We start from the raw sequence: 18026 nt of genomic DNA, 5'->3' as shown, positions 1-18026 counted from the left end.
GGACGCGTTGCCGCTGTCCCTGGCGGGTAGGGTGCAGTCAGTCAAGATGACGGTGCTCCCAAGGTTTTTGTTCCTGTTCCAGTGCCTCCCCATTCTTAACCCGAAGGCCATTTTTAGGCGGGTCAACAGGAGCATAACGAGGTTTGTGTGGGCGCGAGGGACTCCGAGGGTGAGAAAGGTGTTCCTGGAGCGGAGTAGGGATGGGGGGGGGGCTGGCGCTGTCCAACCTCTGTAGGTACTACTGGGCCGCCAATGTGGCGATGGTGCGCAAGTGGGTGATGGAGGGGGAGGGGGCTGCATGGAAGAGGCTGGAGACGGCGTCTTGTGAGGGTACGAGTCTGGAGGCGCTGGCAACCGCGCACTGCCGCTCCCTCCAATGAGGTATACCACGAGCCCGGTGGTGGCGGCTACCCTCAAAATCTGGGGGCAATGGAGGCGGCATAGGGGGGATGTGAGGGCCTCGGTGTGGACCCCAATACGGGGAACCACCGGTTTGTCCCAGGGAGAATAGATGGAGGTTTTTCGGGGTGGCACAGGGCAGGGATAAGAAGGTTGGGGGACCTGTTTGTGGGTGGGAAGTTTGCGAGCCTGGGTGAGCTGGGGGAACACCTTTAGGTATCTACAGGTAAGGGCGTTTGCCAGGCGGCAAGTGGTGGAATTCCCGCTGCTGCTGCCACGCACGGTACAGGACAGGGTGCTCTCGGGGGGTGGGTTGGAGAAGGGAAGATCTCGGCAACATACCAGGTGATGCAGGAGGAGGAGGAGGCCTCGGTGGAGGAGCTGAATGGTAAGTGGGAGGATGAGTTGGGGGAGGGGGTCGAGGAGGGGACGTGGGCAGATGCCCTTGGGAGGGTGAATTCTTCCTCTTCGTGCGCGAGGCTCAGCCTCATACAGTTTAAGGTGCTGCACAGGGCACACATGACCAGGACAAGGATGAGCTGGTTTTTTGGGGGTGAGGACAGGTGTGTTAGGTGCTCAGGGAGCCCAGCAAACCACACCTATGTGTTCTGGGTAAGCCCAGCGCTGGAGGAGTTTTGGAAGGGCGTAGCAAGGATGGTGTTGAGGGTGGTAGGATCCAGGGTCAAACCGGGCTGGGGGCTCGCAATATTTGGGGTTGCAGGGGAGCCGGGAGTGCAGGAGGTGAAAGAGGCCGGTATTCTGGCATTTGCGTCCCTGGTAGCCCGATGAAGGATTCTCCTTCACTGGAAGGATGCGAGACCTCCAAGCGTGGAATCCTGGATCAACGATATGGCGGGGTTTATCAAATGTAGAGGGTGAAATTTGCCTTAAGGGGATCAGTGCAAGGGTTTTTCAGGCGGTGGAAGCCGTTCTTGGACTTCCTGGCAGAACGGTAGACAATGGTCAGCAGCAGCAACCCGGGGGGGGGGTCTATTTTATTTTTGTCTGTCTATACTGGGGGATCTGAGGGGGTGTATATATTTGCTATGTTTGCTATGTGTTAATTCGGGGTGTCAGACCAGTGATTCCAGATGAAAGAAAATTGCTTATTGTCACAAGTAGGCTTCAAATGAAGTTACTGTGAAAAGCCCCTAGTCGCCACATTCCGGTGCCTGTTCGGGGAGGCCGGTACGAGAATTGAACCTGCGCTGCTGGCCTTGGTTTACTCTACAAACCAGCTATTTAACCCCTGTGCTAAACCAGCCCCTCCAGATAGCGATGGAGTGGGCAGATATCCTGCTCAAATAAGTTTGGGAAGTTACAGTGGGAGACCTTTTAATTAAAGAATATTGATCTAGTAGGCAAATATGATTAAGTATACATAAATGACATAGTACGAAGTCTTACAACACCAGGTTAAAGTCCAACAGGTTTGTTTTGATGTCACTAGCTTTCGGAGCGCTGCTCCTTCCTCAGGTGAATGAAGAGGTATGTTCCAGAAACAGACGCTGCGACAATGAATGAACGGACATTGCGCAACAATCACCAGGCAGGAATGTTCCCTTCCAGTCGGGGAACACTTCAGCAGTCAAGGGCATTCAGCTTCTGATCTCCGGGTAAGCGTTCTCCAAGGCGGCCTTCAGGACGCACGACAACGCAGAATCGCCGAGCAGAAACTTATAGCCAAGTTCCGCACACATGAGTGCGGCCTCAACCGGGACCTGGGATTCATGTCGCATTACATTCATCCCCCACCATCTGGCCTGCAAAATCCTACCAACTGTCCTGGCTTGACACAATTCACACCTCTTTAACCTGAGGTTACCCCATCTCTGGATCTGTAAAGATTTAATCACCTGCTAATGGTCGCATTCCAAGCATTGTTTGGCATCTTTGAATTTGTCTATATATGTGTTTCTGGAACATACCTCTTCATTCACCTGAGGAAGGAGCAGCGCTCCGAAAGCTAGTGACATCAAAACAAGCCTGTTGGACTTTAACCTGGTGTTGTAAGACTTCGTACTGTGCTCACCCCAGTCCAACGCCGGCATCTCCACATCATAAATGACATAGGCACGGTGTGTGCAGCAGATGTACAATAATGCAGATAGTGGCCAAGATTCTCTGCTCCCCCACCAAGAATTGCGGATCACGAACAGAAGGAGAATCCCACATCGGGATTGGACCAGGGCGTCAGATCCGTCAGAAGTCTCCAGTCTTGCCTCTTCACCATAATGGGTTTCCCGCCCAGAGTGGGCGAGAACGCTATAATTATGCAAAACTCCTTTTTAAAATATCTTTAGCGGCTTGAACCCTGATCTTAATCCATCCCGTGATGTCCCACCCCCCCAAAGGGAACTCCACCAGGCGGGCTTTGGTGTAAGCCTCGACACGCTTAGACCTGGTGCATTGGACTCCGAGGAGGGGGGGGTCAAGGAGGTAAGTCCAGTGCCTATGTGCCCTTCTGCCACTATCTTACTTCAGAGTGAGGGTCTCTGAATGTCCTGGGCTTGGGTGGGGTCAGGCTGGGGGCAAGGGGTTGACCTTGGGACTCTCCCACTCGATGGGTGATTAAAGGTACTACTGCACCATGAAATTAAATGAAAACAAAGCTTTTCAAAGGTTGTGAGCATTCTAGGAAGGCTCAGCGACTTGAATAAAATGCATGTTAAATGCATGGGGCTGAGTGAGCAGATGTGGAGAATGGGAATGTATTTGAAGCTCCCAGACTTGTATCAACAATGTCTGTGGAAATGGCGATGTTCTTTAAAAATGGAGCCCCGAAATGGGTAAAGGCGGACTGACGGGCGTGCTTCTGATATGAATATTTTAGCATGTGGGGCAAACCCAACTGCGTGACGCTCCTAGCACCAACAGGAATCATTCCGGTTTTCCCACTGGCAGTACTTAGTCTGAAAACAGGAGAATTGCACCCAGTGACATGGTTCAAATAAAAGATACAAGAGAAGAATACAGGTGTACCATACAAAATCAACATACCAATGCATTACAGGGGTACAGGCTCAGTCACAGGGACGGTAGCACAGTGGTTAGCATGGTCACTTCACAGCGCCAGGGACCCGGGTTCAATTCCCGGCTTGGGTCACTGTCTGTGCGGAGTCTGCACGTTCTCCCTGTGTTTGTGTGGGTTTCCTTTGGGTGCTCCGGTTTCCTCCCACAAGTCCCGAAACACATGCTGTTAGGTGAATTGGGCATTCTGAATTCTCCCTCCGTGTACCCGAACAGGTGCCGGAATGTGGAGACTAGGGGATTTTCACAGTAACTTCATTGCATTGTTAATGTAAGCCTACTTGTGACACTAATAGAGATTATTATTATTACAAAGTAAGTGTGAGTACGTCTGAACAATACATAGAGATACAGTCAAAGTGCGAGCAAAACAAGTGTCACTTGTGAAAGTTGTTTGTACGATACAGAGTAGGAGGTACAGAGGCAAGTACAAATAGCCTGAGAATACACCGTGAATTGTATAAGTACAGTGTTCGTGACAAGTGTGCAGTGTGAATGACAAACTTAGGGCGCGATTCTGTGGCTGCGCTTTGCGCCTCGTGGGATTCACCAAAGTCTGCGAGATGTTGGAGTTGGCACTCTGCCATTCCTGGAAGTAGGTCTCACCCCAAGGAGGCCGCAGCAGGGCACCAATCAATGCTGGTCCACACAAACATGGACAAGTCGGAACGGCACTCGGGGAGGTAGGTCTCCCCGGCCGTCGGAGAACCCTAGGTGCTCAGGGTCAGTGCAGGGTGGCCTGCTGCCCCCCCCCCCCCTGGAACAGGGCACCTTGGCACTGCCACCCAAGCACTGCCAAGGTGCCCCGGTCGCACTGCCAAGCTGGCTGGAGCACTGTCTGTGTCAGCATGGCGCTGCTAAGGGTCAGGGCCCGAGGAGGGGCATGCCCATGAAAGGAGGGTAGAGGGGGTTTGAAGAGTGGGGTGTGCAGGGCTGGTAAGTAGGGGCCTTTGGGAGGTTGGGGGTCCTAGAAGGGAGTGGGTGCTGTAAGTGGGTGAGGGGATTAGCCTTAAGTGGGGGGGGGGCCCAGGGACTCCATAGCAGGTGTCCTCGCTTGTGGGGTTTGGGTAGTGCCCATGTGTGTGGGGGGTGATATTGCCCATGGGTTGGGGACCCACAAGCTCACTTAGAGATCGGGGTACCCTTTCAAAATGGCGGCCCGATCTCGGAGTTCAGCTCCCCAGTACTAAAAAAAATTCTAAGCGTGGGCTCAACCAGTGAAAAATTCCCCAGGCCCCAAAAAAGTGACTAACTCATTGAATAGCGGTGGGGAACTCCCTGAAAACCTACCACAAATTAACTTGGGAATTTTTTGGGAGAATTGTGCCTTTAGTGTTAAAGAAATGAAATGAAATGAAAATCGCTTATTGTCACAAGTAGGCTTCAAATGAAGTTACTGTGAAAAGCCCCTAGTCGCCACATTCCGGCACCTGTTCGGGGAGGCTGTTACGGGAATTGAACCGTGCTGCTGGCCTGCCTTGGTCTGCTTTCAAAGCCAGCGATTTAGCCCTGTGCTAAACAGCCCCTTACAAGAGTTGTAGACACAAATATATTTCAGAGACAGTGTGAATAGCAAATATGCAAACAAAGTCAGTATGAGTTAATAGAGTAGATGACATGGCTACAGCAATACTGAAGCTCTATCTTCATTATCTCACCGCAAGACTTGTTTGTCCCTTTGGCTTCAGGGTACTGGGATTTGCAATTCTGTTTCAAACTGATTCCATCCATGATTTGAACTGTGTTATCCTGTTTCTGAGGAACTAGGTCAACAAAAGAGAAAATCTAATTAAAACATGGGCACTCTCTGGATTCTCAGTTCTGTGAAATCTAAGTCACGCAAGGGAAGTGTTTCTCTTAACTCTTTGATTTGTGTCACTTCCTGTGGTTCCTCTAAAATTATCCTTGGCAGCAGACTTTTATCAGTTTGGGACCTGCATATTACTCTGACTCACTTGTCTAAAAGGAGTCCAAAGCCTTGTTTCCTATTAGGCATGGTGTACATACAGATGCAATTAATGCATTCTGAGGGTAACCATGTTGCTTTTCAAATCTGCTGGTTCAGTGGAGGGGCTGAGAGGAGTGTTCTACGTTAATTTGATTTCATAGAATTTACAGTGCAGAAGGAAGCCATTCGGCCCATCGAGTCTGCATCGGCTCTTGGAAAGAGCAACCTACCCAAGGTCCACACCTCCACCCTATCCCCATAACCCAGCAACCCCACCCAACACTATGGGCAATTTTGGACACTAAGGGCAATTTAGCATGGCCAATCCACCTAACCTGCACACCTTTGGACTGTGGGAGGAAACCGGAGCACCTGGAGGAAACCCACGCACACACGGGGAGGATGTGCAGACTCCGCACAGACAGTGATCCAAGCCGGAATCGAACCTGGGACCCTGGAGCTGTGAAGCAATTGTACTATCCACAATGCTACCGTGCTGCCCCTACGTGTCTTTGCTTTGCCTTTTACCAAACGCTATGGTGCCTCAGACTGATATGCATCCTTTGGATTAATCATTCTTCTCTAATTCAAGAAATAATAGTTTGCATCTAGTTAGTCTCCTAAATTTATTCTGTCATCATAACCACAGGCAGTATGAAATGAGTGTCGCGTTGGGTGCTCTGCTACACAGACGAACCAACACGGTTGCAGATGGTACAACTCTGTTTTATTACTATCAATAACATCTGTAAACTTGTTACTGTGGTTCGTTCATTACCCTTTAACCTGTGGACCCAGCCCTAACACTATCTTGGAGAGGCACTCAGCACATGGTGACTGTCTGAGTGGCTTGCTGTGAGGTCTGTGACCTGAGCTGTCTCCTGCTGGAATGAGCGGGAACTGTGGTGTTCCCCGTTTTATAGTGCGTGTGCCCTTGCTTGTGATTGGCTGTGATGTTGCGTGTGTGTTGATTGTTCCGTTGATCTGTCCATCAGTGTGTATGTGTGTTTGCACCATGATGTTTATCTGTATATCATGACATCCCCCCTTTTTTTACAAAAATATGTGCCTATCTGTTAATAAATATAGATGTGTACTGAGCGCAGTTGAATGTGTGTGTGCAATATCTCCAACATGTACATGAGGCTAAACTATATACATAGGAAGGTGTCAGGTGCAACATAGCAACGAGGTTGTACCATAAACAAAACATCAAGCATCAAAACGAACTCCTGTAATGACAAAAAGAGAAACATATTAACATTGTGGCATAAAACTTTAGTGAGTCCAATGTTCAAACAGGCTCATACGTCGAGCCTAGTAGGTGGGTGACGAATTCGGGTTGACCGCCTCAAGGGTGGGTCAGGATCCACCGGCTGAGGAATGGGCCTGGCCACAGGCGACAGAGGAATGGGCATGGTGGCAGGAAGCTCCATGAAGTCAACATCAGGAACAACAGGAGGGCGTGGCACTGGTGTATGATCACGTTGTGAGCGCGGAAACAGGCGAAGAGCCCGCCGATTGCGCCGGCGAATGGAGCCATCAGGCATGCGAACAAGGAACGAGCGGGGAGCCACGCGTCGGAGAACTTCGGCAGTTGCCGCCCAGCCACCCTCTGGTAGGTGGATGCGGACGTTGTCTCCAGGCGCCAAGGCAGGAAGATCAGTTGCCCGAGTGTCATGTGCCACCTTCTGCTGAGCACGCTGCTGTCGCATCCTTTGCAGTACTGGAGCATAGTCGGGTGTAGGAACAAGAATGGATGGCACAGTGGTCCTGAGGGCGCGACCCATCAACAACTGGGCCGGTGAGAGGCCAGTGGCTAGTGGGGCCGAGCGATAGGCCAGCAGGGCTAAGCAGAAGTCAGATCCAGCATCAGCAGCCTTGCAGAGGAGCCACTTGACGATATGAACGCCCTTTTCCGCCTTGCCATTGGACTGGGGATGCAGAGGACTGAAGGTCACGTGTGTGAAGCCATACGAAGCAGCAAAAGAAGACCATTCTTGGCTTGCAAAACAGGGCCCATTGTCCGACATGACAGTAAGCGGAATGCCATGGCGAGCGAAGGTCTCTTTGCATGACCTGATGACAGCGGACGATGTCAAATCGTGCAGGCGTATGACCTCTGGACAATTCGAAAAGTAATCTATGATGATGACGTAGTCCCTGCCAAGCGCATGAAAAAGGTCCACACCCACCTTCGCCCAGGGGGACGTCACCAACTCATTGGGCTTGAAGCGTCTCAGGGGGCTGCGCCGGCTGAAACCTTTGGCAGCTGGGGCAGTTGAGCACCATGTTGGCAATGTCGTCGCTGATGCCCAGCCAGTAGACAGCTTCTTGGGCCCTCCGTCTGCACTTCTCAGTTGTCATCAAGCTTCGTGCAGTTGTTCGAGGACCAGCCTGTGCATCCTGTGTGGAATCACAATCCGGTCCAGCTTTAGGAGGACACCGTCAATGACGGCCAAGTCGTCCCGGACATTGTAGAATTGTGGGCACTGTCCTTTGAGCCACCCTCCCGTCATGTGGCGCATCACACATTGTAGAAGGGGGTCAGCCGCAGTCTCCCAGCGAATACGGGCCAGACTTGAATCATCAGCTGGCAGATTGGCCGATGTGAAGGCCACATGCGCTTCGACCTGACAGACGAACCCCTCCAAATCGGGCGGTGTGCTCACTGCTCTGGATAGGGCATCCGCGATGATGAGGTCCTTTCCCGGGGTGTAGACCAGTTGGAAGTCGTACCTCCGGAGCTTGAGCAGAATGCGCTGGAGGCGAGGGGTCATCTCAATCAGATCCTTTTGTATGATGCTGACCAGGGGGCAATGGTCGGTTTCCACGGTGAACTGAGGGAGACCATACACGTAGTTGTGGAACTTATCTATGCCGGTTAACAAACCCAGGCACTCCTTCTTGATCTGCGCATAGCGCTGTTCTGTGGGGGTCATGGCCCGCGAGGCATAGGCGACCGGGGCCCATGATGCAGTGTCATCCCGTTGCAGGAGTACCGCCCCAATGCCGGACTGGCTGGCATCAGTCGAGATCTTCGTATCTCGAGAGGTGTCGAAGAACGCCAATACCGGGGCTGTGGTGAGCTTAATTTTGAGCTCTTCCCATTCCTTCTGGTGTGTTGGCAGCCACTGGAACTCCGTCGTCTTCCTCACTAGGTGGCGAAGAGCCGTTGTGTGGGAGGCAAGGTTGGGAATGAACTTCCCCAGGAAGTTGACCATCCCGAGAAAGCGTAGCACTGCTTTCTTGTCTGTCGGCTGCGGCATGACAGTAATGGCGCTCACTTTGTCTGCATCCGGACGCACTCCGGGATATGTGGTCCCCCAGAAACTTTAGCTCAGTTTGGCCAAAAGAACACTTGGCTCGGTTGAGGCGCAGGCCGTGTTCTCGTATCCGAGCAAAGACACGCTGGAGACGACTGATGTGCTCCTGTGGTGTGGTGGACCAGATGATGACGTCGTCAACATAGACACGCATCCCTTCGATGCCCTCCATCATCTGTTCCATGATTCTGTGAAATACCTCAGATGCCAAACGGCATTCTGTTGTAGCAGTAACTGCCGAAAGGAGGGTTGAAGGTGCACAGCTTCCTGCTGGACTGATCCAGTTGAATCTGCCAAAAACCATTTGAGGCATCAAGCTTTGTAAAAATTTTAGCCCGGGCCATTTCGCTCGTAATCTCTTCCCGTTTGGGTGTGGGGTAGTGTTCCCTAATGATGTAGTTGTTTAGGTCTTTCGGGTCGATGCAGATCCAGAGTTCGCCAGAGGGCTTTTTAACACACACCATGGAGCTGACCCATGGCGTGGGCTCCGTGACCCGGGATAGCACTCCTTGGTCCTGGAGATCCTGCAGCTGCTGCTTGAGGTGGTCTTTGAGTGGTGCTGGGACTCTACGAGGTGCGTGAATGACCGGGGTGGCATCCGGTTTGAGCCGTATTCTGTAAGTGTAGGGCAGTGTGCCCATGCCCTCGAATGCCTCCTGGTTGTGGGTGAGGAGCAAGTGGAGCTGTGCCCTAAATTCTGCATCCGGGAAGTCTGACGTGCCTTCTGGAGACAGAGCGTGTACCCGCTGAACGAGGTGGAGAACATTGCACGCCTGTGCGCCTAGCAGGGAGTCCTTCGATGATCCAACTATCTCAAAGGACAGTGATGCTGTGTATGCATTGTGTGTCACCTGGAGCTGGCAGGATCCCATGGCCGGGATGACTTTTCCGTTGTAGTTGACCATCTTACAACGGGATGGCCGAATCGGTGGTCTGACCTTCAAGGCGTAGAAGGCTGACCATGCTATTAGGTTGGCGGAGGCACCAGTGTCTAAACGGAATGTGATTGGTGATCGGTTGACCGTTAGGATGGCACACCATTCATCACCCGGATTGACACTGTTCACTGGCACCGGCTGGTGGGTCCTGCTTGGGGACATCCGGTTCCTGTCAATGACCGCAACACGGAAGGCTTCCCGGTCGTCTGTATCACCGGTCTGTATATCGTCAGGGTATGACTCGGTGTATGGAGGCTGAATGGTCCGCACGTCCCTGCGAGGCTGGCGGAATTGGGGAGTGTTGGCAGGTTGAGCTGCTCGACAACAGGCACTGTAGTGGCCCATCTTGCCACAGCGGAGGCATTGTCGGTTCTTTGCTGGACATTGCCGCTTTAAATGTACGGATCCACAGTTGCCGCACGTCGTGTCGTCATGGCGTTCGTTGCGCCATCGCGCATGCACAGTTTGGTCCTGCGTAGAGCGCGCCTGCGCGTCACGTCCCTCTGCGTCGACGTCTCTTTTGGCGCGTACAGGCGCGGGAGGCCACGGAAAGCGCGCAAAGTGGCCGCCCTCATCCGGGCCGTGGGCCGGGAGGAATTCGATCGTCTGGACCCGCTCTGCCTCGTAGGACCCCTACCTTGCCGATTCGGCCGCGTAGGACCCCTGCTGTGCCGATTTGGCCACCTGGAATTGGGAGTAGCGGCTGGTCGCGTTTTCATGGAGGACGCAGGCTTCGATGGCAGTGGCTAGGGTGAGGCTTTTAATTTTGAGGAGCTGCTGGTGTAGGGTGCCCGAGGTGACCCCAAAAACTATCTGGTCCCGAACCATGGAATTGGAGGTGGCCTCATAACCGCAGGACTGCGCGAGGATACGGAGGTGTGTTAGGAAAGATTGAAAAGGCTCATCCTTACCCTGCAGGCGCTGCTGGAGGAGGCACCACTCGAAGCTCTCATTTACCTCGACGCTGAAATGTTGCTCGAGTTTGAGAAGGACCGTCTTGTACTTCGTCTTGTCCTCACCTTCCACGAAGACCAGGGAGTTGTAGATGTGGATGGCGTGTTGCCCTGCCGTGGAGAGGAGGAGGGCAATTTTCCTGGTGTCCGAAGCATTCTCCCTTTCTGTGGCTTCTAGGAAGAACTGGAAGTGCTGTTTAAACAGCTTCCAGTTAACGCCGAGGTTTCCAGTGATTTGGAGCGGTTGCGGCGGGCTGATAGTGTCCATGGCGCAGGATGGCGGATTCCTGAAGATGTGTAGGTAGGTCTCACAGTTGCTGGGTTCCAATCCTGGTACTATGTCGTGTTGGGTGCTCTGCTACACAGACGAACCAACACGGTTGCAGATGGTACAACTCTGTTTTATTACTATCAATAACAACATCTGTAAACTTGTTACTGTGGTTCGTTCATTACCCTTTAACCTGTGGACCCAGCCCTAACACTATCTTGGAGAGACACTCAGCACATGGTGAATGTCTGAGTGGCTTGCTGTGAGCTCTGTGCCCCGAGCTGTCTCCTGCTGGAATGAGCGGGAACTGTGGTGTTCCCTGTTTTATAGTGCATGTGCCCTTGCTTGTGATTTGCTGTGATGTTGCGTGTGTGTTGATTGGTCCGTTGATCTGTCCATCAGTGTGCATGTGTGTTTGCACCATGATGTTTATCTGAATATCATGACTTGAGCTCAAATGAGGCTGGGTTCAGGGATGGTGTAGACGATAATGCAAGCAATCACATCGAATACAACACAGTGCAAACAACCATTCTCCCCGGTTTAAAAACCACCACAGTAAGCACACAGCTAATCCCACTCTGGATTTGCCTGTCGTAGAAATCTTTTAAAAAATAAATTTAGAGTACCCAATTCATTTTTTCCAATTAAGGGGCAATTTAGCGTGGCCAATCCACCTAATCCTGCACATCTTTTGTGTTGTGGGGGCGAAACCCACACAAACACAGAGAGAATGTGCAAACTCCACACGGACAGTGACCCAGCACCGGGATCGAACCTGGGACCTCAGCGCCGTGAGGCAGCAATGCTAACCACTGCGCCACTGTGCTGCCCTCTGTCGTAGAAATCTTGTGTTGACCGAATCATCACCTAAAATAAAATTTCTTGACCAAAATACTGCTGTGCTTATGATTTTTTTCTACTTTTTAAAATGATTTTAATTTGAATCCGTACAGCACTTACACTTTGCAAAAGCTTCCCAAAGACATCTGATGGGTTGATGGTGGAATTAATAACAAAGTGATGTTTTGATAAATTCAGAGAGCAGTTAAACCCACATTGCAACATACCACAATGCTTTGCATCTTACCATTCTCTTGGGGACAGCTGCCACCGGCCATCTTGTCCTTGATCCTGTAGATATTTTTGTTCTGTTATAAAAGGAACATAACTTAGTCACAGTTATGAACTGCTGCAATCGTTAAAGGTTGATAATATAAGAAACTGTGTTCCGTGGGAAATTTTTGTCACAATGTTCTGTCCAAAAATGGAAGGTAGCTAAAGACTTCCTGAGTGTAATTGTTTTTCTTAATAGATTTAGCTAAATACTACTACATTTCTCCTCCAAAAAAAGGCTTGGGCCATCAGTCAAACACTAATTAAATAAATTGATTGGTCATATATTCAAGTTTATTTAACACACATGCATGTTTACCTCTGTTACCCCATCTCATTCCCATAAAGATATATTAATTCGAGAAACCCATAGCACCTTCCCTTTAGTTAGGTCCAGTAGAAGAATCTGGCTTGTTTGGCTTGAATGTCCTAATTTGGCTGCGCTCCTTGAGATTCTGTACTTAGTATAATTGATAGTTTACACAGTACATTATCTGAATTAATCTGGATGGGCTGAAAAGAAAACTGCAAGTGGTAGATTGCAAGCACTGGTAGTGTTCTCATTTCCAAGTCAGAAGATCTGAGGTTCAAGCTCCAAGACTTCCAAGTGGGGAAAGGCATGTCATAGACCTCCGCAATTTTTGTGGCATTGGGTCACCTTCTCCATGATTCATTCATGGCCACTGAGAGGTATCATGAATGATAGTCTGAATTTCAATCCTTTTGAAAGGTAAATTAATATGGGTCTTACCAAGACCCCTTAAATACCCTCCATGTTACTTCCATGGACCCATGCCACCTTCATGTCCCCTCTATGTCCCGTGCATGCCTATTTACCCAGTATGCATCATGTTTCAGTAGTAACAAATGGCCAGACATCTGGGTTCTCCACATGTGACCATTATGACTGAGCTTTGAGATGCATTAGCCCAGATGTTCTATTTTGACATCTGAATGAGGGTTTGCTTTGCTTTATTGACCTCTTTATGTGGTTATAATAACTTATTTTTCTGTAATCACTTGTGCCAATATCTGAATGTTTATTTGGACAAGATTAACAAGAGAGAAGTGGTACTGATTACTGATTGATTGACATTTTAAAGAGCTGTAGGAACTGCAATTTTTGGAAGATCTACAAATGGGTGTAGAGGGTCTAAAATAAGTGGCACAAAATTTGAGAGAACCAAGCGGCCTACTAACCAGCCTATCTTGACATTCACTCACCACCGACGATCTGCTTCTGGGGATAGCGGGCCTCACTTTATTTAATTAATTTTATTAGTTGTTGGGATCTGGGCATCGCAGGCTGGACTAGCATTTCTTACATACCTAATTGCCCTTGGGGGTAGTTAAGAGTCAACCAAGTTGCTGTGGATCTGGAGTCACATGTAGGCCTGACCAGGCAAGGACAGCAGATTATGGGGTTTTAAGATAATTGGCAATTGTTTCATGGTCGCCAGATTTTTCCAGATTTTTATTGAATTCAATTTCACCATCTGCAGTGGCGGGATCTGACCTGGGTCCACAGAGCATTACTCTAGATCTCTGGTTTACTAGTCCAGTGACAATACCATTATGCCACTGCCTCCCCATAATATAACAGAGCTCTTGAAACCTAGGTGTTTCTGCCAAGTCAGGAAATCTCTAGCTACTCACCTTGCTAGTGATAAGCTGGTCCACTCTCTTTTAGTTTAGAGGTCAGTCTAGGCTCTCAGGCTCTATTCCAGTCGATTAAGTACATGTAAAGATCCAATGGCACAGTCTGAAGCCTACGGTTATAAGTTAGTTCTCTTTCTTCCTGAAAGGAGTATTGGTGGCTAAGGGACTTATAATAATCTTTCTTAGTGTCACAAGAAGGCTTACATTAACACTGCAATGAAGTTACTATGAAAATCCCCTTGTCGCCACACTCCAGCGCCTGTTCGGGTAGAGGGAGAATTCAGAATGCCCAAATCACCTAACAAGCACATCTTTCGGGACTTGTGGGAGGAAACCGGAGCACCCGGAGGAAACCCACGCAGACACGGGGATAACGTGCAGGCTCCGCACAGACAGTGACCCAAACCGGGAATCGAACCCAGGTTCCTGGCGCTGTGAAGCAACAGTGCTAACCACTGTGCTACCCTGCCAAAGTAGCCTATGGCTTCCTACCAGTTAGTGTAAATGAAACTGGGTTGCTGGATCAGGTTGAGGGATGTTTGCTACAGATTGAGAGTGCCAGCTAAATTAATAATTGTATGATGAAAGATAGGAAATTATTGCTTCCTTTAAAAACACTTTGCTAATTGTTAGAGATCTTGACTTTCTGTGCAACACTAGCAAGAATGTACTTTCTTTTTGTGCCTAATAAGACTAATGTGAGAGGAAGAGATTGTTACGACTTGTCAAACATTTTGGCTCAGTTCAGGTGGCTGAGATGGGGGAGGTAACTAAGTAGCTTCTAAAATCCATGTTTGGTCAGTGATTGTGTTCCAGGTTTGCCTGTGAGTTGCTGACATCCTGCAGAGTTTACTGTAAATAAGTTGAATGATACTAAAATATTTCACAGGTATGGTAAATTGCTGTGAAAACAAACACAAATACAGTTCACAGTGCAACTAAAGATTTGCAAAGAAAGAAATGGACACATGCACCAGCAATCTGAATTTCAACATTTTCAAAAAATGTAATTAATTACAATTAATCCAGCCATCCCATATCAGTATCACAGTAAGTATGTCAATTCCAAGTTTTTCAATATTCCATATGGCACTGCAGTGTTGAATCAATCTGTTCCTTATCAATAAATAACCATAAAGTCAATGCACTGATGATAAATGGTAGAAACGTGCACTACCACCAGCTCCTTCCAGCGCTCCTTGTTCACTTTGAGTTTTGATTCATGATTTTTTTCCATTTTCATTCCATTTTGCTTCTTCCCCATCTCTCAAAACACAAACCTCCCGGATCTGCACTTGTCATTTCAAAATACTAACTTGCTAACTCTTCTTCCTTCTTTCTGTACGTCAAGACCATGTATAATATTTGTCCTTTTTCATTTACTTCTATGTCCTTTACCACAGGAGGCAGCTCATGCGCTTGACCAGGGGCGAGATTTACTGACCAACCCACTACGTGTTTTTTGGTGGCGGGGTCGGCCCGCCAGCGGGATTTTCTGGTCCTGCCGATGTCTACGGGGTTTCCCATTGAATGCAACCCTCGTCACCGGGAAACCCGAGGTGGGGGTGCGCCGCCGGCGTGAACAGCCGGAACATCTCAGAGGAATATAATCTTCTTGCAGATGCACCATCACACCGATTTGAGACATTAAATCGGACACTGGCCCTCCACAAATTCACAATTCGCATTCTTGTCAGCTAAAGCCTTCCATTGGGAGGAATAAATTGTAAAATCTTCCTCGTTATTATTTTGACTTGATGGCCAGAATTGGAACGCAGTTCTCCAGCATACTATCAAACCTCCACTCTGTTCTACATATATAACACAATGTTCCATTTGTTTTCCCTTCAATTACTGTTAAACTATTTTTGTACAAGTTCTTCCTTCCTGTAATGAAATCAAGATTCATTGCACCATATTTTACTGTAACCACCACTGGAATGGAATTCTGAACAGCACACTGTGGCTGCAGTATGTACAATCTGCAAGATCAACTGCAGCAATTCACCATGTTTATTAGCTCTGCTGCCCATATAACTGAGAAGGACAAGACAGGCAATTATTGTGCGAATGCCATTGAGGCACGATCAATTGGACAAAGACGATAGTTGAATCCAACTGAGGCTTTATTTCTATCAGATGTGTGGCCTCCCACAGCAGCTGTCGAAATGGCTGCTGGCTGGAGGACACGTATATTTATACCCCGCCTCCTGGGCGGAGCCAGCAGGCAGGGACTACCGGCGAACCTGTAGTACAGGTCCTACCGTACATCACCTAATACAGGTGTAACAGTGGTTTACCACATTCACCCCGTAAAAAATTGAGTCCGGCGGGGGTGGTGGATAACTATATACAACAATGAGTTCATATTTACAAGATTTGAGCAAACAAATGTCCTTTGATGTCTGGACCGGTCAGAGGTTTAGCCGGTCAGGGGCCTTGACGTTTCTCTGGGAGCGACGCAGTGGTGTCGGTGATGTTGATGGTGATCTGGTCGATGGTGGCACCGGGAGCGTGCCAAAATCCTCTTCATCGTCGGGTGTGGGCAGGGGGAGGACGGATGGTCCTGGGGGGCGTGCTGTTGGGAGCGATGAGGGAGGGGAGAGTGGCACCAGTGGGGGAGGGGGTGTGGGGTGGAACCTGCTGGTGCCAGGTCCGTGCTGGTGCCAGTATCCTGCCGGCCGTCGGAGAACGTACTGGAGGTTTGCGTGGAGCAAGTGCACCCTCTCCACCAACGGGTCCGCCTTGTGGAGTCTGACGTGCTTACAGAGAAGCACGGTTCCCAGAGCTGCGAGCCAAGTCGGGAGCGACACCCCGGATGTGGACTTCCTGGGTAAGGCAAAAAGACATTCATGGGGTGTATTGTTAGTGGCAGTGCACAGTAATGAGCAAATGGAGTGGAGTGCATCAGGGAGGACCTCCTGCCAGCGGGAGGCCGGGAGGTTCCTGGACCGTAGGGCCAGCTGGACGGCCCTCCATACCGTCCCATTCTCCCTTTCTACCTGTCCGTTTCCCCGGGGGTTATAGCTTGTCATTCTGCTGGAGACGAACTCTCGCAGCTCATCACTCATGAATGAGGATCCCCTGTCACTGTGGATGTAGTCAGGGAAACCGAACAGAGCGAAGATTGTGTTGAGGGTTTTAATGACGGTGGCAGAAGTCATGTCGGGGCATGGGATGGCAAAGGGGAATCTGGAGTATTCGTCGACCACACTGAGAAAATATGTGTGACGGTCGGTGGAGGGGAGGGGGCCTTTGAAGTCCACGCTGAGGCGTTCAAAGGGGCGGGAGGCCTTCACCAGGCGCACGCGGTCCGGCCGGTAGAAGTGCGGCTTGCACTCTGCACAGACCTGGCAGTCCCTGGTGATTGTCCTTACTTCATCGATGGAGTAGGGCAGATTTTGTGCCTTAATGAAGTGGTACAACCGTGTGACTCCTGGGTGACAAAGGCTGTCGTGCAGGGCCCGGAATCGGTCTACCTGTGCGCTGGCACATGTACCTCGTGATAGGGTGTCTGGGGGCTCGTTGAGTTTGCCGGGGCGATACATAATCTCGTAATTGTAGGTGGAGAGCGCGATCCTCCACCTCAAGATTTTATCGTTCTTGATCTTGCACCACTGTGTGTTGTTGAACATGAAGGCTACCACCCATTGGTCAGTGAGGAGAGTGAATCTCCTGCCAGCCAGGTAATGCCTCCAATGCCGCACAGCTTCAACGATAGCTTGGGCCTCCTTTTTGACGGATGAGTGCCGCATTTCTGAGGCATGAAGGGTGCGGGAAAAGAATGCCACAGGCTTGCCTGCCTGATTGAGGGTGGCAGCAAGGGCGACGTCTGATGCGTCGCTTTCTACTTGGAAGGGCAGTGTCTCATCTACAGCGTGCATTATGGCCTTGGCAATATCAGCTCTGATCCGGGCAAAGGCCTGTTGGGCCTCGGCCGTCAGGGGAAACTGGGTGGACTGGATGAGTGGGCGGGCCTTGTCCGCATAGTTTGGGACCCACTGAGCGTAGTACGAAAAGAACCCCAGGCAGCGTTTGAGGGCCTTGGGGCAGTGGGAGCTCCATGAGGGGGCGCATGTGATCGGGATCGGGCCTCAGAGCACCGTTATGGACCACATAGCTGAGGATGGCTAAGCGGTTCGTGCGGAACACGCACTTCTCCTTGTTGTAAGTGAGGTTTAGGAGAGTAGCGGTGTGGAGAAATTTAGCACGGTTGGCGTCGTGGTCCTGCTGATCATGGCTGCAGATGGTGACGTTGTCTAGGTATGGAAAGGTGGGCCACAACCCGTACCGGTCGACCATTCGGTCCATCTGCCTTTGGAAGACCGACACCCGGTTTGTGACGCCGAAGGGGACCCGAAGGAAGTGGTATAGGCGGCCGTCTGC

The 18026-nt window shown here is 50.2% G+C and overlaps 1 protein-coding gene across 3 annotated transcripts in view; it reads right to left on the bottom strand.

The window, feature by feature from the left end:
* Positions 1 to 18026, bottom strand: part of LOC140388491 (uncharacterized) — a 150627-nt gene that overhangs the window by 98188 nt on the left and 34413 nt on the right. For all 3 annotated transcript variants that reach the window (XM_072472770.1, XM_072472769.1, XM_072472767.1), the window contains 2 exons: positions 11956 to 12016; positions 5088 to 5192 (listed from right to left, as the gene is read on the bottom strand). In XM_072472770.1, coding sequence (XP_072328871.1) covers positions 5088 to 5192; positions 11956 to 11986 — 136 coding nt within the window. In that variant the 5' untranslated portion in view covers positions 11987 to 12016. The remainder of the gene's footprint in view (positions 1 to 5087; positions 5193 to 11955; positions 12017 to 18026) is intronic.

The sequence above is a fragment of the Scyliorhinus torazame genome, chromosome 13 (assembly GCF_047496885.1).
Source record: "Scyliorhinus torazame isolate Kashiwa2021f chromosome 13, sScyTor2.1, whole genome shotgun sequence".
Classification (NCBI taxonomy): domain Eukaryota; kingdom Metazoa; phylum Chordata; class Chondrichthyes; order Carcharhiniformes; family Scyliorhinidae; genus Scyliorhinus; species Scyliorhinus torazame.
The sequence above is the reverse complement of the archived record's forward strand: the minus strand, read 5'-3'. Positions and strand labels throughout refer to the sequence as shown.